At 40.1% G+C, this 23,643-nt stretch overlaps 1 protein-coding gene across 1 annotated transcript in view; it reads right to left on the reverse strand.

Annotated features, from left to right (window-relative positions):
* Positions 1 to 303: 303 nt before the first annotated feature.
* Positions 304 to 23,643, reverse strand: part of CCDC93 (coiled-coil domain containing 93) — a 39,192-nt gene continuing 15,852 nt past the window's right edge. The window contains exons 9-23 of the mRNA XM_048484844.1: positions 22,568 to 22,660; positions 21,699 to 21,749; positions 21,008 to 21,094; positions 19,485 to 19,610; positions 15,569 to 15,631; positions 14,439 to 14,512; positions 12,828 to 12,909; positions 10,701 to 10,772; positions 8,861 to 8,932; positions 8,484 to 8,592; positions 6,787 to 6,869; positions 3,824 to 3,861; positions 3,462 to 3,546; positions 2,670 to 2,783; positions 304 to 1,713 (exon numbers count right to left, since the gene is read on the reverse strand). Of these exons, the coding sequence (XP_048340801.1) occupies positions 1,660 to 1,713; positions 2,670 to 2,783; positions 3,462 to 3,546; positions 3,824 to 3,861; positions 6,787 to 6,869; positions 8,484 to 8,592; positions 8,861 to 8,932; positions 10,701 to 10,772; positions 12,828 to 12,909; positions 14,439 to 14,512; positions 15,569 to 15,631; positions 19,485 to 19,610; positions 21,008 to 21,094; positions 21,699 to 21,749; positions 22,568 to 22,660 (1,203 nt within the window). The 3' untranslated portion in view covers positions 304 to 1,659. The remainder of the gene's footprint in view (positions 1,714 to 2,669; positions 2,784 to 3,461; positions 3,547 to 3,823; positions 3,862 to 6,786; positions 6,870 to 8,483; positions 8,593 to 8,860; positions 8,933 to 10,700; positions 10,773 to 12,827; positions 12,910 to 14,438; positions 14,513 to 15,568; positions 15,632 to 19,484; positions 19,611 to 21,007; positions 21,095 to 21,698; positions 21,750 to 22,567; positions 22,661 to 23,643) is intronic.

The raw sequence follows: 23,643 nt of genomic DNA on the forward strand, positions 1-23,643 counted from the left end.
CCAAATGTCCTAAGGTAAGTAAGAGGGCCATATATAAATAAAAATCTTTTTAAAAAATTCTCGCTTCATGTTGGCAAATTATAGTCCAGGTAAAAGTGTTGTTTGAAGAGTATGCGTTTGCATGTGGTGAGCTGTATAAAATATCTAGTTTGGGATAGTTTGATAAATTTGTGGTCTAACAAGAGAATGTTCAAGATTGCTTAATCCCTGTTCATGTTACAGTGCTGCATGTACATGCTTACACCTGTTTGTAAAAAAGAGCCCATACATGTTCACTTTGCAAATGAAACCAAGGACCAGTGCTTGGATAAATGTGGGGTTTAATTTACACATTTGGCTGCATATGCATAAAACAAACATGAGAATTATTCCATGCTTCAAAAAAATCAATAGTGTACACTGTACACAGACTCTGTTTACAGTAAAACACTGAACCATCTTTTCGAACGTCCATTGATAGGCAGCCATTTTGGTCTGTTCACAACTTGCACAAGGCCTAGTGATAAAAACTGTGTCTTGGCCAATTACTAGTTATCTCTTGTTCTTTTTAAAGGGTTTGTAAAACACAGCATAAAGTTCTTTCTGTGACATTGTAAATACAGCGTAAACTAGTTTAAGGATAGCCTCAAACTATTAATGGTGCTCACAGAATTCAAGTTACCTTAACACCCCAGTCCCCATGTGTGTAGTGATGGACAGGAAAATTCAGATTTAGCCAGAAAGAAGATAAACAGACATAGATCTGAAAGGAACACACCTATAATGGTGTTTTTTTCCAGCCGTTTCTTACTATGCTGATCTGAAAAAGCTCTTAATGTGATGTGTCATGCATGGCTGAAGAATGCATCAGGGAAGAGGCTAGTGCCCCTTTCTTTCTGGAAAGCACTGTTTTATTTAGCATTACAGTGGAATATAAACAGCGAACTAGTGGGTGAAAGGTGATTATTGCTGCTTATTATACAGTACAACAGTCATTATATGATTCCCTCACTGCTAACTTCAGAATCCATACTGAAGGAGTATGAATTCAGCCAAGTTTTTGTATTTCTTAAATCTATGGCTGCAGAGGCCTAGAAGGCAGGAACATAATTTCCTTCCAGGCCCATGTTCACAAGCAAATGGAGAAATAATTTACATGTTGAAGAAATACCTGACCATACAGTTTGTGATGCAGTCGTTCTTATGCAGATTCACAGGCTCCTGCCCTAAACAACTTTACCAGGAATTGAACAAACCATCATTCCTGTTTTAATTGCAGCTAGCCACTAGGTTCAGATATTTATTGTCTGAAACGTTTTGTTTTATAGCTTCTTATGGATCAGAAAATACATTCTTCATCAAGGTAATGTTAGTCACATAAATTCAGTACTCTGTTTACTGCATATCTGTTTATTTTTCCTCATTTAAAACAATACATATTTTGTAATGCATGCAGGTTTTTCTTGAAATGTTGACTAGTGCAAATGTACATCAAGTTAGGAAAGAATGCCATTCTTACGTCACGGTAGCCTTTCTACATAGGAAACAAACAAGGCAATGTTTCCTTTTTGCTCTATTGTATTACATCTTTACAGGCGAATTGTTTAATTTTAGCCAATGGATAAGTCAAAATGGAAACATACAAAACGCTCATCATACAATGTCACTGGTTGAAGTTCTTCAAGGTAGCCTGGCTTTTAATTTGGACAGAAGCATTTCATTTCTACGGCACTCCTGTTAACACAAACAGATGGAGTTTTCATCATTAAACAAGAAGATTTCTAGGATAAACAGTAAGGCAACAAATTGTGGAGAATGTCATAAGAAAAATGTAAAGCAAAAGGAAACAGCTGATAGGCTATTTAGGTTGCTCAGTTCACTGGGGCATGTGTTGGAAAGTAAGTGGAATTAGACCTCATCTTAAAAATAACGTGAACATCTGAAAAGGAGCCCTATGCATTTCCTTTCCAACTGGTTAGCCATCAATTACAACAGTTCAGTCCCTTACAGTTCAACAACATGAGTTGGCAACATGTTATTGTGCAACATAAATCACTATATGAACAGCCCCATTTGAGGTGAGGGAAGGGCTCCTAGAAATGGCACAACCCTGCGCCAGCACATTTGCCTTCACTGGGTGCTTTCCCTAGCGGAGGGGGCAGTTGCACTGGCTGCTGCACATTGCACAGCCAAACTGCTGCAAAACCCAGAAGTTCAGGTTGCAGTGGGACTGTGCTAGCGTCCTCTTTGGACTCCAGCTGGGGGAGGGGGGGCAGGTGGAGCTAACATTAATCAGTTTCCTCCTGGGATTTAGGGCGAGTTGCGTGGCGCACTGACCTTCATTTCATACCACTCTTTGGGTGGCATATGTCCTTTAAACCCTATGAGGCTCTCTGGTGGCTGGGGAGTTTCAGGGCTTTCCCAAGCTTCCCGTGCTGCTGGAAAGTCCTACTGGAGGTGGAACGGGCAGCACTGCATCCTGCTGCCTCTGGGTTTTAATGGGGCTGCCTGTTATACAACAACCTTGTAAAATACAACGTATCCACGTACAGGATGGCTTGTCTAAAATCTGCCATGTCTGTGGCTGAGCTGAACAGGCATCCTGCCAGAATATAACTTTCCTAGCCATGTTGCTACACCACCTCCGATTTTCTATATATTACCATTGCTACAGATATACTCTCTCTTACCTCTTTAAATTCTTTCACTGTTTTAAAGTAAAGCCTCTGCTTCTCTAGTAGCTCCAGGTATTCATCATTCAACTGGTCTCGTCTCATTTTGTTTTCTTGTTTCTTCTTCTCCATCTATTGATAATGATGGTAAAGGACTAGGGTAACATGTAAAGCACGGCATCTAATCAAAGCCTTCCTGTAGACACTAAGTAAATCTTTAGAAAAAGAGCAGTTTCATATTGCCCCAGATCCATACGGTTGTGCGTACATATTAAGACAGCAAGCAAAAACAGAAACAAGAAAAATACCAACTTCTACCATATTAAGAGATAGAGGCTTAATTGTGGGTAAATCTAGCCTGTTTTTCCAAGTTTAAGAACTCCCCCATAATTCTTTTTGCCAGGATAGCTTATTTTCAAATTGAGCATATAATATACATTCCTCAGTGCAGCAGGCTCAAGAGATGGCAAGGACAGATCTGTAGGAGTATTAGCAGATACTAGCTTCTCTCGTATTTCTTGGCTTTTAACATGCTACCAACTGAAGAGGCAATCACTTTAAGCTCAAGATGAACTTTAAGTAAGGGGTAAATCCTAGTTTAGATACAAGCCACTCTGGGCAGGGCAAAACCAATCATACATCAAGACTAGAGTTGTTGTCATACTAACAGTTAAGTTTGGAAAAGATCTCTTGGAGAATGCAAGCTACACTGCCAACCCAGCACCGTCCAGAGTTTATCCTGACTAAAATTACTACTACCATTTTTTTAAAAAAAAACACCAGACTTCTGCTCAGGAAAAACAATCTGACCTTCATTCGATTCTGCTTAATTCCTTCTACAATCTGTTCCATCTGCCGCAAAAACTGCTCCCGAGCACTGGAAGAAGCCATGGCTCTGAAAGACAAATGGGCAACACAGGAAGAGAAGTGAGGCAACAGAGTAAGCGAGACCTCGCGTGCTTTAGGCTGCATGCACAATTTTCAAAACGTCCCTTGCAAACAGGGCTTGACCTTCCAAATAGCACATTTAAAGTGGGGAGGGGGGAGGAACAGAGGGTTGAAAGAAAGTGTGAATGCAGATTAAGTTACTGACCACAGCGTGCACTTTTAACTTTTAACAAATTGTTGTGCTACAAACAATTAAGCAAGGAAGGAAAAGAAAGACTACTTACTGCTGGAAATTGTCATGAATTGAATTCAGCAAGTTAACCTGGTAAAGGGGAAAAAATTATTGCAAGGCTTCCAAGTTAAAAGTGTCTGTAAAATCTAATCTAGGAAATGCAACAGAACTGGATTAGCGGTTGTTATCTGCTTGTTTACATATGACTGTATACATTAATGATCACCAGACTTAAGTACTTGGCTGGCTGTTGAATATGAAAAGTGAACTTCCAATAATTATGTGTTTGGGACCATACCGGGTAATGGAAAATCTCATACCGGGTAATGGAAAACCAGACACAATATTAGATCTTTTGATGGCTTATTCATGTGTGAATGTTCTCTCTTGATGGTGCTTCCTGTTATCAAGTGATGATTATGTGTGTATATGTGCTAACAGTGTTAATATATTCACAGCGTTATGCAAAAAGTGCAAGAAATTTGGAATAGTGCACATTAAAAAAATCAAATATTTTTAACATCCTTTTGAAACTGACCCAGAAAAGTATGGTGTAGAACTACCTGTGAAACACTGGCTAAGTTTATAAATAAATTATATCTGTCCTAATAAACTGCACACCCATTGAGTTATTTTTACTTTGCCATAGAATACATTTGTATGTTTGTGTGTATTTACGCACCATCAAGTCACAGCTGACTAATGGCGATCCTGTAGGGTTTTTAAGGCAAGAGATGTTCAGAGGTAGTTTGCCATTGCCTGCCTCTGTGTGGGCTGGCTGAGAGAGTTCTGAGAGATCTGGGACTGGCCCCAAGTCACCCAGCAGGCTTCATGTGGAGGAGGAATCAACATGGTTTGTCAGATTAGAGTCCTGCCACTCTTAACAACCTACATCACACTGGCTCCTACATGTATGTTTGGATTAGTATAATTATTAAGTATTTTCTCATTTATTAAAATGGTGTGAAACAAATCATGATCACTGGCATAAAAATGTTAAATTAATAGAAGTGCTAGTTATATGTGGCCTTGTCATTTGCTCACTTCAGGTGCAAAATCTCCCACCAATCTGGACCTCCCACCTTCCCTTGTGTCTAGCAGAAATGACACTGCACAATGTGCTGATGCCACCTCTGGGTTTTCCACCAGACACAATGTAGATGCATCAGATGACATGTCCAATCTTTGTTCCACTGCCAAAACTCATGGGGGTGCCATGCCGAGTTCCTTAATTCTGTAAGGATAATTTCAGCTAGACAGATTCACAGTGCTGTCTTAGCTCCTCAATGAAAGGAAAAATGCATATTACAAAAATAACAATATTATCATATCAAAGAGCATGAAGTTTACATCTGACTTTGCTCTCATCTCATGTAGTAAGAGAGATACGTAATTTCACCTGCAAAAACTCATGTGTAGAGAGAAAGACAACAATATGGTTTTCATGCTAAATTGTTCTGTCTCTAATTTATGGCACACGGCTCTAAAGAGTTTTGTTCTTCAAAAACCTTGCAAAGGAATGTCAATGTAACATTTTAAATGAAGTTTCCCCAAATGGTATCCACAGTCAGGCCTGGCATCAGCATTCCCTGTAGTGGGGCAGCTGCTGGGGCCCACATTAATGCCGTTCCCCTGTCTGCTTGTGATTGCATTGTCACCCACAGTCCCAGCTGCCTAGCACTGCCAAAGAAGGGCATGTAGGTGGTCCACACAGCACAGTTGCTCCTGTTGGCAATGGCAGTGGCCCTCCCAGTTGCACCTACTGATCAGCAGTACCAAGGAAAGGCCATGCAGGCAGTGGGGGAACTTGTGAGTGGACATGGGCAGATAAACAAGACGGAGGTCAGGTCTGGCCACTGGAGGGGCCGTGAACAGTTTTTGCACAGGGATGCCCCAAACCCGGAGCCAGCACTGTCCACAGATTTTTTAATATCATAAACCTCATGCATATTTAGCTTAACATTTCATTTTGTGTATGTTGCATGTATTGTTTGCTACTGCTCAGCATGTATGGATAACAAACAGTATACCAGACACTTTGTAGAACAGAAGTAACGATGGTCTGCCAGAAATCTCCTCGGTTACACACCATTGATGTGGCATCACAATGCCGGCTTCCTAAGGTTTCCTCAAAAATAGAAAACACACTTCAAATCTGTCCTCACAGGTTTGGGTCCTCATTTATCTCTGTCCATTGTGGAGGTCAACCCTTCGCTGCAGAGCACATATGTCGCTTGCGCTAGACACATCTGCTTATTCCAAAACCAATGCCCTTCCACAAGCTGAAAAGTGCTCAGTGCAAGAACTGCTCCACAATGAAGGACCACAAATGGAAAGAAGGCACATGATTCACTCTATAGTTGTAAGAGATAAAACCTTTATTTAGAACGGGAAAAAATGTTAAAAAGGAACTACAGTGGAACTTCGGTTTTCGTTGGTAATCCGTCCAAAAAGAATCGGTGAAAACCGAAACCGAGGCAAACTTTTCCATAGGAATCAATGCAAATCCAATTAATCCGTTCTAGGGACTCCAAAAAACATACCAAAAACACATTTTGGGTGAATAAACATAGTGTTTAATGCTGAAAACAGTAACAAACAATAACACTAGGACCAGCTTCCAAGCCAGCGGACCAATGTCGCACCAGAAAGCTGTCCAAAGAGGTCTGATGCTTCTTTAAGATTTGTCTGAAATGGGGCAAAACATTGTCACTAAACAAGTTGCAGACACGGCCTGCAACAGGTTTGTCCAGGTGATTTTTCTCCACAAACCCCTGCACTTTATGCAAATCGATGAAAACCGAGGCAAATCGATGAAAACTGACAAATTTTTCACTGAAAAAATAGATGAAAACCGAAACCGACGAAAACTGAAGGCAATGAAAACCGAGGTTCCACTGTACTAAAAACACACAGATTCTCATGATGCTTTTACAATCCAAGATGCCATGAAGCAAAGTTACACGAGAAAGATACTCATTCCTGTCAGACAAATCCACATGAACAGCAGCTTACCTCTTTTTCTAAATACACCTTCTTATCATCCAGTGTGTTATAGAGAGTAAAGAACTGCTTTGTTTCTTTGTGAGTTGCTGATACTGCAAACAAATAAAAAGTCGAATGAAACTACAGCAGAACAAATCAAGATAAAGGAGGCCTAAAATATCTGCCCAAAGGAGAATACTTTGAAAATGATTAATGCAAACCTCTCTACTATATTTCATACTGAATGGTTGAAGAAAGCTGACCTTGTCAGGAACGTATATAAAATTTAAATACTGAGTGATCTGGCGATGGATCTCACTATAAAGAGCCACCTTTATCTCTTTATGGCAGAAAGGTTAAGTTCCATGTCCAAGTGCCACTTTGGCACTCATATTTACAACCACCACACCATATCGACTATTAATGCAAATAAAAGCTCTTTGAAATCTGCGGGCCCTTTGAATCCTTAACTAGTGTAGTGTAGAAATAAATTTTGTCAAGATTTTGTAAGCTGTCAAGAGGATAAAAGAGAGAAAAAAGAGAACATTAATGTATGAGCTGCCTTATACCACTGATCCATTTCACTCAATGTTATTAAGTCTCCAGGAAATCTAACAGAAAAGATCTTTCCCAGCACTCACAAACCCAAACACTTTCAAACTGGAGATGCCTGGGAATTTGGGATCTTTTGCTTGCAAAGCATGCACTCTGCACCTCCCCAATCGTGTTCTGAATACTTTCAGTCAGCCTACAAAAGCCAGGCAATATATCCTTAATGCAAGATCAACATGCTGTGAATTGTGGTTCACATAATTTTACTGGAAGTGACAGAACCTCTGCTTTTAAAGCAAATGGGATTATTCTAAATGATTTGCAATGCTCGTTTAGCATAGATCAGACAAATGATTTAGGGTAAAACTCCTAAATCATCTATTCATTATATGAAGAAGTGCTGAGGTAGTGAGACCATGACAGTCACAGTCTATCTAAACAGAGGCGATTCAGTTTTTAACACACAGCCCTCTTTATAGCCATTAAGGATACTGAGCAGTCTGAACAATAGAATATAATCTCTTTGCTTTGGCTAATAAAGTATCTCCATGTAATCATGTAAATGGGAAAAAAGGACATGGTTCTATTTCAGAATCCAAAAACAGTTCATTCCCGCGTTCTATCAATAACAAATCCCATCAGGTATAGCAGCAGTGATGGAAGCAACTTATTGGGAACAGAGGAACACAAATTTTTGCCACTACAAAATTGCTACCCCCCCCCCCCCCCACACACACACACACACACTCTTCCTAGGATCTGAACAGTACAATGGGGCAACCATGAGAGCTGCAAATGGCCCATCCCTGGAACAGAAGACAATATGGAAAGTGAAAGTGGATGGAAACCACATAGGGAACTAGAGTTTAGCAGTGCAAACTTGAGCAGGGTTACACACACCCTTCTGTGGAAGATAATAGATTGAGAACCGTGCAACACTGTTTAGGATGACATTGTAAGAAGTCTAGTGCAGCAAACATCAAATCTCTAGCCCCAAGGGAATTTTCAAAGGTGTTCTGTAATCCTTGCAAATAGAGGCACATGATGAGAACATCAAAAAGCCGTCAATACAACAACATTAGCAAGGTGCTGTTACGCTCTATGGGTTTATGGCACGATTACTCATTTCCACTGCTTAGCTGTGAGGAATATGTACTTCCATTTGATATACATACCCTGACCGTAAAGTTCAATAAATCTCTTCTGATATTGGGTTAACTCAGCTCTGCTGGGTACCTCATCAAGTTTGCGTTGTAAAATGGCTATTTCTCTATTTCGTCGGGCCTGAGGGAAGTTTTAGAAAGAAAATTAGATTTCCTTTAATACACTGACATTCAGGAAGAACCTGACAGCAGACTTGAAATCTATAACACCTCCTTCCTCCACCTTCCTGCACAAGCCCTCAGCTCTATATTGCAGAATATAACATTTTCAAATGATTACATAGTAAATTACATTTACACTTCGAACAGTAGACCACAAAGAATGTTTACATATCATAAATCCTACTGCACAGCACAGGTTTCCAAACAACTATGTTTGGAAAACTTACCAGAAGGAGTCTGATCTTCTGTAGCTTTTCTCTCTCTGCTTTGTATTGCTGGTCTATAATTTTAGTTGGTTCCTAACATATGGAAAAAATATATATGCAATGCATCTCAAACAAAAAACAATTTATTATGATAATCAGAAATCATATTTTAATTAAGGCATGAATTAGACTTAGTACATAGGTCTATGTACTTGACTACAGGAATATCATAAAAATTAAATGTAATTAAATAGCCAATTAGATTAAAACAATATAGCCAAGCAAATGCCACATAATACAACGTGCTAATGTTAATAAGATAAGCCAACACAGATCCAAATGTTAGAAAATGGAAGAATACCACAGTGTCTATGGTGCCTAATTAAGGATAGTATAAGTGCTTAAAGAATTTAAGTGGAGTGAGGGTTCCATAACAAGGCAGCAATTCTATAAAAGACTCTCTCTCTCCCTGATACTAGATACCCACCTAATCTCTGAAGGAGATGGAAGGCAGTATCAGTAGATTATCTTAACAGAAGGACAGGCTCATATTGGGAGTAAGCCATGCTTAAAATACCTTGGTTCCAGGCCATCTAGCATTTAGAAACAAACTGGGAACCAGTTGAGGTCTTTCACAATTAATTAAATGCATTCCCAACATCTAGCTCCATTCTCACTATCATGTTCTAAGCCAACTGAATCTTTTGAGCAGTCTTTAAAGGCATCTTCCTATATACCATACTAACATGATCAACGGTGGGGGAAGCTGGACCATGGATAACAGGCAACTGCTGTTCCCAAAGAGATGCAGCAAACCACACTGGTAAAATCATGTTTACTGCCCAGGTCACCTCCATCTTCCAAAGGATTTTCACTTGCTATGCAGTGCTACAATTACTAATGGTTGAAGCACTGCTTTACCTCAGCCCAAAATATTTTGTTTCCACATGGATGTTTTAAAGAAACGCCCCTTCTCACAAACTGTCTCAAGCTTAAACATATATATGTATATTTTTGTATGACCGCTCCTGTCTGATGTTTAGACAATGTTGTTTACCGCCCGGAGCCCTTCGGGGATCGGGTGGGATATAAATCGAAGAAAGAAATAAATAAAAAATAAAATAAAAACATGCAGTCTAATACTTTCACACCCATCTTACTGCACCAAACACTATACCAAATATCTGGGGCATTCACACAAACAAAGTGCATGGAAGACAAAATTCAACAGATACAGCTTTCACTGTCACTACAACTCTCTCCTAAGCAAAGGTACACTTGCAAATTTTCTTGTACAGATGTTAAAAGCACAAGGGAAACAAGAAGGTAGCAACCCTCTATAGAGGAATATACTCCACACAATGATAACTGTGTCAACAAAGTTATAAGAAAATTGTCCTAAGGATTCTGCTTTCTCTTGCTTCCCGGACCGGATGTAGTCTTTCTTTCCCTAGTGAAGTAACCTGACTTTTGAGATGTTCATACAAAGGTATAGGACAGGTGTAGGAAAAGGGATTCCTTTTTAATGAACTCTTCACATTGTTCCTCATACACCAGGTTCATTACAAATGATGTAGTATGAAATACACATCTGCCGCATCAATTGCAAAAGCAACGTCATGAGTGATTCAGTGCTTGCCTCCTTAAAATAAATAGATCTTTCTACCAGGAAAAAGGTTCCCACCTCTGGCTCCAGGTAATTTACAAACAAAGGCACAGTAAACAAGAAATATTATATTCAGAATGCAAGTGGCATGTGGGTAGTTTGTACCCACTCCAACATCCAAATATTAATGCTAATCAAGGAAGAAAGATTTCACAGTCCTGTTTTAATAAAAGGGCTGAAATCTCAGCCACGTACCTTATCCTCTCCATTTTCATCAGCTTCTGCTTTCAAACTTTCAATGTTTTGCTGCAAGCGTGCCATCTCTTCCTTTAAAGAATGAGAAAATTTAAAAAGTAAAAAAGTTGCTGTTCATCAGCAAGCTCCCCCCCTACAAAAACAGAAGCCAGAGCCTTATCCCTTTCATAAATTGTGCATTAGAAAGAAGCCTGAGACATTGGCAAGGGGGAAAAAAATAACAAGTTGTGGCCTTCTACACTAAGGGCACCAGAGGCGAAGAAAGTTCTTCATATGTAGAATGGCATGCCCCTAATGCCAATAGCCTCATACTTGTGCGGAGAGGGAGAGTCCATTTCTTATGCAAATGAATGTGGAACAGAGGATGAGGAAAGAGTTTCAAGTTCTGGAATGCCAGTATGCTGACACCAACTGCAACACATCAGCGTTACCATAATTACAGCAGCCAAAAGCCAAATGACGCTTCTGAACACCTTCAGTTCATTCCATAAGATGCTTTGGGATCTAACTTGATCCCAAAGTTAGAATGAATACTAGTTTCCAAGAAATATACAGCAGTTAATTACTGGGTCTGAACAATTATACTGTGTATTTTTGCCTCATTCACAGCTTGACATGTCATGTTTCTCCTCCTGCCTCTTCCTAATGTCCTTTTCAGATGATAATTGGCATATCTGATATTTATCACATTTTCAAGGTACCTATCATGCCATCTGTACAGCAGGAACCCACTAATTAAGATTTAAGCCTGAAGCATACGTTACCTTAGCAACACAATGTTTGGGGCACCACACTGAACTGGTAACAGAGGAATGTGTCAATCACTGCATGGTTAGCAGCTTCCTACATCACTGTTCCACTTGAGGCCACTGCCATGGGGACTAAACATTGATTCAGGTGACCCTTGTAGCTTTTTGTATTATTCATATACCACTTTACGACCAGGCTCTTAAAGTACCTTACATATGCTGCTGCATCAGAGTCCCAGTCACGTGAAAACATGTTTTTCCCCATCAGCTACCTTGTTACCATGACCATGTATGTGCCCACGTACGTTTTGTCAACTCTATTCAGGCTGGCAGTAGCTCTCCAAGTTTTCAGCTAAAAGGTCTTTCACATTATTGCCTTTTAACTGTAGGTATCTGGAACTGTACCTCGTGTCTTTTGCCCTACCACTGAGTTATGACCCTTTCCTAAGGAGCTCAAGGCACACGGGGCTGGATCCAGTACAGCATTTCCATGAAGGGCCTTCCACCTGAACAGCTTCCATCTGAAAAGCTTGACTTTCCTGACCCTCCCATGGCTGTCTGAAGTGCCGCCTGAAATCCTGTTCCTATCTGTAGGTGCCAGTGGATCCTAAGACAGTCATACTCTGTAGGTGGGGAAATTTGTGCTAGATGCAGTTCATGGCCTTCTATACTCCATTTTATTGTCACAACAACATGGTGAGATATGTTAGGCTTGCAAAGAGTGATGTGCCCCAGTGAGCTTTTGGGGTTATCCAGTGAGCTTTGGGATCAAGTGGGAATTGTCTATTAGGTCTCTCTGCTCGTGGTTCAATATTCTAACCCACCATGGGCTGCACCCCATCAAAATTCCATGCAGAATAGAATAGAATAGAATAGAATAGAACAGAATCTTTATTGGCCAAGTGTGATTGGACACACAAGGAATTTGTCTCCGGTGCATATGCTCTCAGTGTACATAAAAGAAAAATACATTTGTCAAGAATCATAAGGTACAGCACTTAATCATAAGGTACAGCACTTAATGATTGTCATATAGGTCTAGTAAGCAATCAGGAAACAATCAGTAGTAATGAAAACATAAAATGTAAAATCATAAAATAAAATAAAATAAAATGTCAACTTCCCTGCAACTTCCCTGCCTCCCAAAACAGCCCTGAGTGGCCCCCAAAATGCTGCTCCTCAGGGACAGGAGACCTCTGTGAATAACACTGAGGGTAAAGTTTGAAGGGAATAGAACTGGGCCCTCTCTTGCTTATGAAGGTCTCTTTTACAGAATCCAATTCAGTATCCTACCAATGTATTTTTGGAACAGATGACCCTGTTCGATTCTGTGCTATATATTGGCCAGCACCACTAGGAATAACTTTTAAAAACTTACCCTACAATGTGATCGGAATTCTTGTTCTTGGCTCTTGAGATTCTCATTCATTGCCACCAATGCTCGAAGCTTCTGTAGTACACTAATAAAGGCATTATTTCTCTTAGGAACTTAGATACTCTTATTCTAAGAAAAAATAGCTTTTGAAAAAATAGACCTTTTAAAAAACAAACTACCTAGAAGCTAAACATAAAACAAATAACTGGACTGAATAACATGCAAATTCAGAACTTAATAAAGGGCTCTTGATGCTTTGCTTGGCTAAATAGCATCTGGTGTAGTTTCCTTAAAGGACAACTGCAAAGAAATATATGTGAATCAACCTGGTATCAGGAAGTTCCTGGCCCAAATCACATTTCAAGACACTAACTTACTGGCTGGTCTCAGGAAAGACATTATGACTCATTCTTTTCTAATTTGCCTTCATCTTTAAGGACCACAATCCTGCTCAACTGGAGTACTGCAATATTATTTGAAATGCTGAATGTTCAATAATCTTTAAAGACACACAAAGTGAAATCCTACAGGTTTGAATCCACTGGGATTTAGACTGGAGTAACTTTGTAAAGGATTGCACAGACAGTCAGTTAAATTTGTATTTATTTTTATTTTACTTCTGTCATTTATAGTCTACGTTTTTCACCAAGCTTCAGTGCACATTGGTGATATCCTCACTGGTGATTAATCCTGGGATAGTCACCCGAAATATCCAGGTTCCCTCGAGATCTCCTCACAGCCGAACTGCGGAACACACATCAGTCCCATTTCTGGCGTTCCCACCCCCACCCCCCTTATCACGGGATTTTCCTGGACCTGCTTGTATATGCACCTTTATGAAAAAACACTCCAATGGGAGCTAATAGGAGATGGGGGCTACACATTTGAGGGTCCATAACTTTGGACTCCCTGAACCAAACTTCACCAAACCTGGGTGGTATCATCATGAGACTCTGCTACTGATACCACCCAGGTTTTGTGAAGTTTGGTCCAGGGGGTCCAAAGTTATGGACTCCCAAAGGGGGTCCCCCCATTGTTTCCAATGGGAGCTAATAGAAGATGGGGGCTACACATTTGAGAGTCCATAACTTTTGCCCCCATGAGCCAAACTTCACCAAACCTGGGTAGTATCATCAGGAGCGTCTGCTAAAGATTCTCTGACATTTTGGTGCTGCTAGCTTAACAATTGCACTCCTGCCAGCAGGCACCCCCACCCCCCGGGGCAGGCCTAGATGTCTTCACTAGAAACATGCTACAGTGAGGATGTTGGAACCTGGATGAAAAGGTGCAGATTCTTTTGAAACTTGGTTGTATCTAGATTAAATTTTCAGTGAGGATTCAGCCATTATGCAGCACATATTCATATTTCAAATGAGGGACCGAGAAATGGTTAACTCACATGAATGTACCATCTCAAAGAAAATGTGGCCCAACATAAAAGGTTCATATTCCTTTTGCCCTAGTATTAAGGTTTTCCTGCAGCACTCTTTATTGCCTCATAAGCATAATACACAAGAACACACTTGAACTAAGAGTGTCATCAAAATTTTTGCTGAAAAACACAAACCATATAAAGTTAAAGATTGGGAGGGGGAGAGGCGGCAGAATGCATACTTAGAATCTGCTTGCGACTCCACTGTTTCCAAGGCAGCGACCTCCTTGCCCAATTTTTCACTGTAACTCTTAACCTAAAAAGATGGAATCAGAAACACTGTGTAAAGACACTGATTGGTTTAATTCCTCTCCCTCTTAAAAGATACAAACAAACTGAAAAATAAACCCCCTCAGATTTCTTGGATCCAAATGTTATACAAGTGGAATGATTATGAAGATGAAATCTTTGCTGCCTTCTCCAAGCCTGTGCAAGGGCCGGGGGGTGGGTGGGGTGTCATGCATGCATACACATGAGCTGGAAGGTGAACTCCTCTCCTTTCTGCAAGACAGAAAGCTAACCAGTCTTATAGCTACTGAGTACTCTGAAGTCTTGAAAGCGAAACATTTGAATTAGACAACACAGGAAGCAGTTACAGTTCAAAATGATGCACCACATTCCTAATCATTAAAAGAACTGTGAGAGTCCTATTCCTTCAAAGAGAACTATTTCCTCTACTTTAGATGCAGAATTGATTGGAAATACCAACAACTAATTCCATAAGGAAACACAGCTTAACAAAGCAATTTTATGCAGTTACTCTAGTCTAATACCACCAAAATCAGTGGGCCTAACCCTAGACCCTGGTAAATTTACAGAAGACTGCACCACACATAACTTGAGTTCAGTGAGACTTCAGAATAAACATGGTCAGGTCAGAGCAGTCTGTCACATTTAATGGCAAGCAGGAGAAAAAGATCTGAACCTGAACATCAGGGTTATGAAATCAACTTTTTAAATGAAAAGGAGTAAGATTTGGGATTCTCCACTGGCTGTCATATTGGCCACATGAGGCATGTCATGGAATAATCTACAACTGGAGGCATGGATTATTAAGAAGGCATATGGGAAAGCAATGAAGCTTCTACTAGAAACTTACAGAACTACGAAAAGAACAATCAAGTCTTCTTGGACGGTCTTAATAAAGGGTATTACATGATTTTTATTTTTAGATTTAAGAACTGTATATCTAAGGATGGACTAGGTGACTTTTACTAGTCTTGTACATGCAGGCATGGTCACGCCATTTTAAAACTGGCCTAATTTATTTTTTCCAAGTGACAGAGGACAGCTTAAGGAGAAGAAAGATTACCTCATTCAGTGTCTTTTTTGCCTCATTACAACCTGCTTGAAGATCAACACATTTAGCCTGCAACTGTTGACAGAGACAAAAAAACAAGTCCAGTTATTACGTATTCAGTTGCATCTTCTATAAAAATATGCAATGTTTCTGGTTGACAGCAATTATAAACATAAGAAAGAAGTCACAGGCCTCTGTCTAATCGCCCATCACAAAGACTGAAGAGTATGCATTTTCTTAAGGGGGTGTGACAATATGGCCGCCCCTTCATCCTCCTCCTGAGCTTTGAGGAGGGGCATACAAGAACATAGGGAGACAAAGTACCGGTAGGTCTGCAGCAGATGGGGGAAACAGGCAGAAATAACTGCCTCCTCTTTAAACAAGAAATTAAAAATGTTTATAGTTTTAAGTCTTTGGGGTGGGCCAGAATCTATATTTTCCCTGTTTGTCAACCCATAGTGAGAAGAGGTTCAAAGAATACAACTGTGGGTCTTGGGATGGATTAACCTCCCCTCTCTGCAGCTTGATCTGAACTGGAGTCCCACACAGCTATATGTCTCATTTTAAAAATGCAGGGGAAAACCAGTCACTGATCATCTAGTGTGGTTTGATGAGACTACAACTTCATACATTCTTTTCCCAATATCTTCCCAAACTACTATTTGCATGCAACTTGTGGAAATCACGCCTACATGCTAAGATGCCATGAACACATTATACGAGATAAACAATCCGATCTGATTCAGTCTCAAATGGCAGAAATACTTCTGGATCTTTCTGCAGGCAAAACAGGTGTTCTGTCATAGTTTCCCTCTAGATACAAGGGGGAGTGTTATCGCTTTTTTACAGCAGGATGCTACTCTTATGCTGTAGGAATATGCAGTAGTAGTTTGAAATGTGCCTAGTGTAATCACTATTTATCAAAAGATAGAAAGAGATACAAAAGCATCATCCTGTTTTAAAGAGATACCTATTTTGTGAGTTGTGATGGCTTAATTTATTTCATTTATACCCCACTTTTCTCTCCAATGAAGACCCAAAGTGGCGTACAATATTTGATCCCTGTCCAATCTATCCGCATTACAATGCTGTAAGGTAGGTTACGGTGAGTGTGTGTGACTGGCCTCAGGTAACCCAGCAAACTTCCATGGCAGAGTAGGGACTGGAACATGAGTCTCCCAGATCCTAGTCTGACACTCTAATCACTATACCCACAGTGCCTTAGAATCAAGCAGTGTCTGGATGACAAAAAGGAGACATTTGATTATCAACCAGAAAAGTTCAGCACATCAATTAGAAGACACACCTTTTATGCATTATGACCACAGAAGAAAACACAGCATGCCAATGTACTTAAAAGAGATAAGGGACATTGGCATGATGAATAAATACTAAGAAAATATGATGAAACATCATTTGTAAAATGCCCATACTTGAAGAAGGGTTGATTCTGGCACATTAGATTCCGCTGTGCTTCATGAAAGTGCAGATTAAAAACAGCAGATGGGACAAGGCAGATGGCGATGAAGCTGTGAAGCCGCACTGATTTTGACAGGCAAAACAATCATTTTAGCAATGGCCAACTGAGATCTAATGCAACAGTTACAAAAAACTATAGCGAGAAGCCATATGAGGCCTTTCTGGCAATTGGGGAAAATCAATACACTTCAAACCAGTTTCTGCAAATTAGGCAATTCTGTGCAGATACAAGGAATTTACCTTGTAACAGAAGAATACAAACATGGAAACTTCTACGTTGTGTGCAAATAAATATGTTCAATTACTTTAATTACAAGTATTTGACAGCTAATAGTTTTTGGAACAAATCTATTTTGAAAAGGAACTGTTATAGTAAGACAGTTGCTCATGTGGAACAAAATGTTTTGTAGGCTAAGGAGGAAAATATTTGGGGGGGGGGGGTGGTTGTTCATAAGAACAAAAAGCAAATGATATCACTCACTCAGAAGGATACTCCCTACACATGCACACATATGGAGGACGTGCTTGTCTGCATTCCACATCATGTTCAATGAATAAATAGCTCCGGAGGATCCTTTTACTAAGGGACAAGGGCTATACTTTATGGGACTGTTTACTGCATTGTAGTGTTGTTACTGCACTGCTTTCTGTAATTCAGTTTTTGCATTTCTTCTGTGTCACGTGTTCTGTTTTCATTGCACTGTTTTCCAACTTCGTAATGCAATCTTGTTAAACTGTTCACTCTACTGTTGTTATTCGTTTGTTTTAAACTTTGTAATCTGCTTTGAGCCTCAGCAAGACAGGCAGACTACAAATAAAGTAAATAAATAAATAATCATGCTTCTGGGAGTCAACTGGTCTTATCTACTCCAGCAGCACCATAGGAAAGCAGTGAAGTTAATATCTTTCTTCTCTCTGTGTGTGTGTGTGAGTAAGCATGTGCATATGTATCTATGGTTTAGAAGTAGGGATGGATTCTTCTGTTTGTTCAGAAGCCAATACTGTTCACCCCTCTCTGTTCATGTGAATTTTGGTTCACCGTTTATGCTTTAAGAATGAATTCATTTCATAATAGTATAAAAGTATACATGGCAGGAAGAATGCCAATAGGAGTAAGTTTCCCCAAGCAGTAACCATACAACCTTTGCCTATTGAAAGCTTTTACCAGCACAATGTCTCAGGTAAGGAAATCCAGGACAGCTCATGGTTACACACTATTCTTTTCCTGCTTTAAGGTTGCTACTCTATAGACTCCATCCATACCCAAGTAAGTGACAGAGTAGCTATGTAACAGACTACTATCAGATAGCCAAATTATTAAGCAATTGCTACATTCCTTGCAAGGGCCAAAAGAAGATAGGCCATTGGCACTGTGTTACCACACTGTGATCTGCTGATGTATCAGTGTTGCTGACAAAGCACAAACACTGTTAAAATCCAAAAAAGGCATTAGAACACTAGCAAGCTAAGTTGCTAATATGGTAGTCATGTTTTTAACTTTGCTAGTAGACTTCTGAGGTATTCCATCTATGAATGCAAGACAGCCTGGTATACCGTAGCATCTGGCCACATGGTAAATAAGCCAGAACTAACTGAATTATAAATTACTGCAACAATGCTATGCTTATAGAGCATTAAGTCTGCAAAAAGCTATACATCAAGCCAACCTGCTATTCAAAACAGCCCTCCAACAATTAAAAAAGCACCAAGGAAAAATATCTCAAGAAGTAACATTTTGAAGAGTGTTGAAAGCATCTACTCTAGACTGGTGCAACTGGAAGCTACAAAGCAGACCATCAGTATGCCAGCCAAGTGCTTAACAAACTTCCTCCCTAAAGCTATGGCAGGAAGCAAAAAATGCCAAGTTCCTAGAGAGCCACTCTCATGGCTGATTGGTTGTCTCTTGTTTTGTGGATCTAGTCTCTGCAGGCAATGCCAACATGGTCTTATTAAGCCAGCCTGATAACATACAAGTACAAGCAAGACCGTAACTTTAGCAGATATAAAATGGACAGGTTAGAAAACATAATTTCCTAAAACAGGATCTAGAAACCATTTGTCTACCTTTTCCTACTCTCTCTCTCTTAGAGGAAACACACCATACCTAACTGAATCCCTTTTACAGATGCATCTTCCCTTTTCAACTCAGAGAGCCAAAGAGAGAAGAAATGTGAACATTTGTACATAGACTCCAAACTACTGGCAGTGCTCGTGTGGAATTCAAAGTCTTCCTGTTCATAGACACACTCAAAGACATACATACACAAAACCATAATATCATCTCCAAATTAAACATAAAGAAAGCTTTTTAATGCTTCTTTTCTTGCCATATCTTTTCTTGCCATATCTTTTGTTTCTGAAACTATCCGCAAAAGTTTTCCATAAACTCAGAGTGGCAAATTCAATCAGATACCCTTTTGAAAAAGAGAGAAAATGCTTATAGGCATACCTCTTCCAATTGTTTTGTTTTCTGCAAAATCTGCTTGTTTAGTGATGCCACCTTCCTTCTATGCTGCTGGACAGCCCTCAAAGTCTCTTCCTCCGGATCGCTCCTCCTGCAGACAGCCCCTGATTGCTACTGGGGGAATACATAAACAAAATACCAGAGAAACAAAATAAACTCTACAGCCCACGTTTCCCCAAAATTCTTTCTTTCAGCAATTCATTTAGCCTTCCCCCACTGTAAGAAGATTCTCTGGAAAAAAAAAAGAAAAAAGATCAGAGTAATGCTCAGCTATGCTGTCCCACCACTGCAGTCTACTCCCTGGCTGATGTCGTCTGTACACGTGTCAGCCAGGAAACTGGCTGTCGACATGGAGAGAAGAATCTGAGTATATCATTTCTAGACTCATTAAAGAGGTTGGGGAGAAAGCTCAATGGCAGGTGCTAGCATTCATCTACAAAGACATCCTTTTGAATGCAGATGCAAAGATTCCTTCTGGATTCAAATGACAAAAAGCCTTATGGTGAACTCATCAACAATGGCCTGGCAGTTCCCAGCATCAGCTTTGCAGTGAAACTACTTGCAACACTGGAAGACATACTTAATGAAATCATGCTGGAGGCAGGTGGATGGCTTTCTAAAGTACAAAAGGACTATGCAGGCAAAGTGTCTGTCAAATCCATTACTTTTTGCTTTGCACCCACTACTTTTTGCCTTGCAGCTATAACTCCAGTTTGGTGGTAAGCTGTGGTGGGATTTAGGTTAAGGTTTAGCATGGCATTTTTCTCCTGACGTTTTCGCTTTCAGCATCTGTGGCTGGCATCTTCAGAGGATGCCAGCCACAGATGCAGGTGAAATGTCAGGAGAGAATGCTGCTAGAACACAGCCATACAGTCCGGAAACTACGCAGCACCCCAGTGATTCCGGCCGTGAAAGCCTTCGACAATGCATTATAACTCCAGCTGTTCCTTCCAAGCTGAACTAACTTATAGAATCAGAATCCAGCTAGAAGAAAAAGATTAAGGATAGAATGGAAGGGGGCATTACGAGTAAGAAAAATGGAGCTGTCTCCTGCCTGGTGACCAGTTATTACCATGCATCCAGCTTTACACATGAATGGAGCAGTTGTGTGTTTAAAGACAACCACTAGGTGTAGTTCTATCACCACACATGTGCTTCACTAGGGTCATACAAGAAGCTTAGTCCATATATTTGTTTACTGTGGTCTTTCTGAACAGGCTGATCATTCAATCCCTCTTTTGATGACGTCAAGTACAGCTTTTATGTATCTGCTCAACATGACAGACGGGCACAAATCCAACCATGTCCAAGTGTCAAGAGTACCCTCAAGAAGATACTTGTGAGAACCACCCGGGCAACACCATTCCTGCACAAAGCAGGAGTGCTTAAAAATAGAACAAAGGAAATTGCAGCCCTGAACGACGGAGGAAGAAAACAGACAATGGCCAAAGGCTCAAATGTCATTTACTTTGACAACAGCTCAAATGTCATAAAAGTCAATAACTTACCTTTTCAGCATATTGTGACACAATCTGCTTGATCTCGTCAGACTGAAGACCAACAATCTGGCCTACGGTGCTGGCAGTCAATCGGCTCTGCAAGATTAATACATTTCTCATAGAGGCATTGGCTGTTACAAGAAGGCAGCTTTTTGAAACTCAGGCAATCTGTTTCAAACAGGATTCAACTGCCTGACTTCTATGTTGCGTTAGGCTCAAGCAGTCCTACCCCACCCCAGTTAACCCTAATTTGGCTGTGACAGCTTTCAAGTCAATGTGCAGTTTTTATACACAGTGCTATTGAGTTGATTTAATAAATAAAGCCTTGGATCTAGTCTAGGCACAAGTACCCACACCTTTCCCCCACCTTCCTCCTGTGACAGCTTAAAGTCCCCCTCCCCCTGTTCCCCCCTCAAATTCCTGTTTCCAAGGTGGGAATATCATGCCCTGCGGTCAAAAGTTCTTATACCCACAAAAACATCAACATACTCCAAACCACCAAAAGCAACTGGACAATGTTGTTCATGCCCTTTACTTTTGAGTAATATGTCAGAGATCCCACCTATTCTCAGCCTCCTCACAGAGGAATCTTTTTGATATTAGAGTTTCATATTAGTCATTGTACCCTTCAAAAAACATTGTACAATTTGTGTAGTGTATTAAAAACTGAAAGTACGACTAACTAATCAAGCCTACTTACCTCTTCTATACCCATTGCAGCCATTTCAGTCATCAGTGTTTTAATACGAAGCTGATGAAAAATAAAAAAATGACAAGCTTAAATGTGTGGCCTTTAAAAAGATAGTTCACATTTGTTAGATGGCACTGCATATTGGACAGTCTTCCCAATCTCATGTGTGCAGCCCAGCAAAATAAAAACAAGCTATGTTATTTTGTTCAAAATCCTAACACTGACAGAAGTTACGTATTAAACTGAATTCTAATTTGAAGTGTCCAAACAACTCTCATTAGGCATGATGTATCATTAATTTATTAACTCATGACCCCTTGCACAGAACGGCAGCAGAAAGGCTCTCTAAAAGAATACTCTGGTGATGACCAAACTCCTGGACCTCTGGGGAGGCATTTCTTCTCTCGCCAGTGTGACCATTCCCAGAAACGGAGGCAATTGTGGCATTAGAAAGAGCTGCGGTATAGACTCCTTCCTCATGGCACACAAGTCTGTTCGTGTTTCTCCAGCAAAAAAGGAAGGAGCCACACTACAGAAATGTCATGCATATGGACACTGTACTAGAAGTGGGCACCGTCAAGCATCTATGAACCAAGGTAGGCCCCATGTTACACTGCCTGACTGCGCTCTCCTTCAGGAAGGCAAAAATCCACATCCTTGCCACGATGCTGAGCATCCTCCTCTTCCCTTTCCATGTGGAATGGGAGGGAAGCCTGGGTCAATGCTAGCCCCTCTGCTTCTTATCAGTCCTTCCTGAACTAATGAGCAAAAGTGCCTGCAAGATACTGCCCAGAGGGAGAGAAGGCAATTGCTGCCCACTGCAGAGAAGAAACAGCCTTGGTTTTAACTGGTCAGCAAATGATTACAGTTCAGTGCACCTCTTCTGCAGCTTGAAGATCATCTTCACTGTAGGTGTCACTCTTCCCCGTCGATGAAAGTCCCGGAGGCAGTACCATTTTTTTGTTTTCAGCCTATTTAATGCACACACATCAGAATAGTATCAGGTTAAAATGGAAAATGGAAGAAAAGCATAGGTGTGGGCTATCAACACAACTGTTCTTCTTAATACAATCTTCATCCAGTTCACTTCTGAGAATATCAATCTACCAAATCAATTGAGCAAGGATGCTCCTCACATACAGCAGCAGTAAAATCTGCTTTTGGGATCATTCATCATCTTGTAATTGTTTTACCTTACTGTCATTATTAAAAGCATTCACACCATACCTTTCATCTTGGCTCAAACATCATTTCTGCCAGACTAAAAAGTGCATAGCTTGACCTGCCCTTCTAACTACAGCACTACTTCTAGTTTTTGTGCTGTTTTGAGAGGTATCATTTTACACTGCCTAAAAATACTCACAAGAGAAATATTCCACATATGGCCAGTTAAAAATAAATACAGCAAAATTTAAATGCCTGAGGCATTTAATAACTAAGACACAAATGTGCTTTAGACATTGAGAAGATGTTAGGCCAGGCAGCAGCACTCATTTATGGATCCAATTAGATATGGGTTTTAGTATGTGGCACAGGTGTATATAAACAGCAGTTATCTGTAAGTATAAAACATTTCTGAAGGGTAAGATACAGTGGCAGCATGAGATATAGTGGCAGTGTGAGTTCACCGTCAATAGAATATGATCATGTAGTCAAGGAGAGCCTGGAATGGACACATAATTTTTGTAGTATAATACTCCATTTCTTTTCATAACTATCTTAAAACTTGTTAATTCCATGTATGTTGCCTAAAAAAGATAATGACCATCTTATTTTCATCTGGGCAGGTAAGATAAAAGAATAAAAGCCATGAGCAAATATATCAGCTTCAGTTATTCAACCTTTGAAAGGTACAGTACTTTTTATCCTTAGATGCAATTTATTTCCTCAAGCAGAATAGCTCAAAGCATAAAGGCCAAAGTGTCTTAACAGCCATTTACCATACCAGTCACTC

The sequence above is a fragment of the Sphaerodactylus townsendi genome, linkage group LG02 (genome assembly GCF_021028975.2).
Source record: "Sphaerodactylus townsendi isolate TG3544 linkage group LG02, MPM_Stown_v2.3, whole genome shotgun sequence".
Taxonomy (NCBI): domain Eukaryota; kingdom Metazoa; phylum Chordata; class Lepidosauria; order Squamata; family Sphaerodactylidae; genus Sphaerodactylus; species Sphaerodactylus townsendi.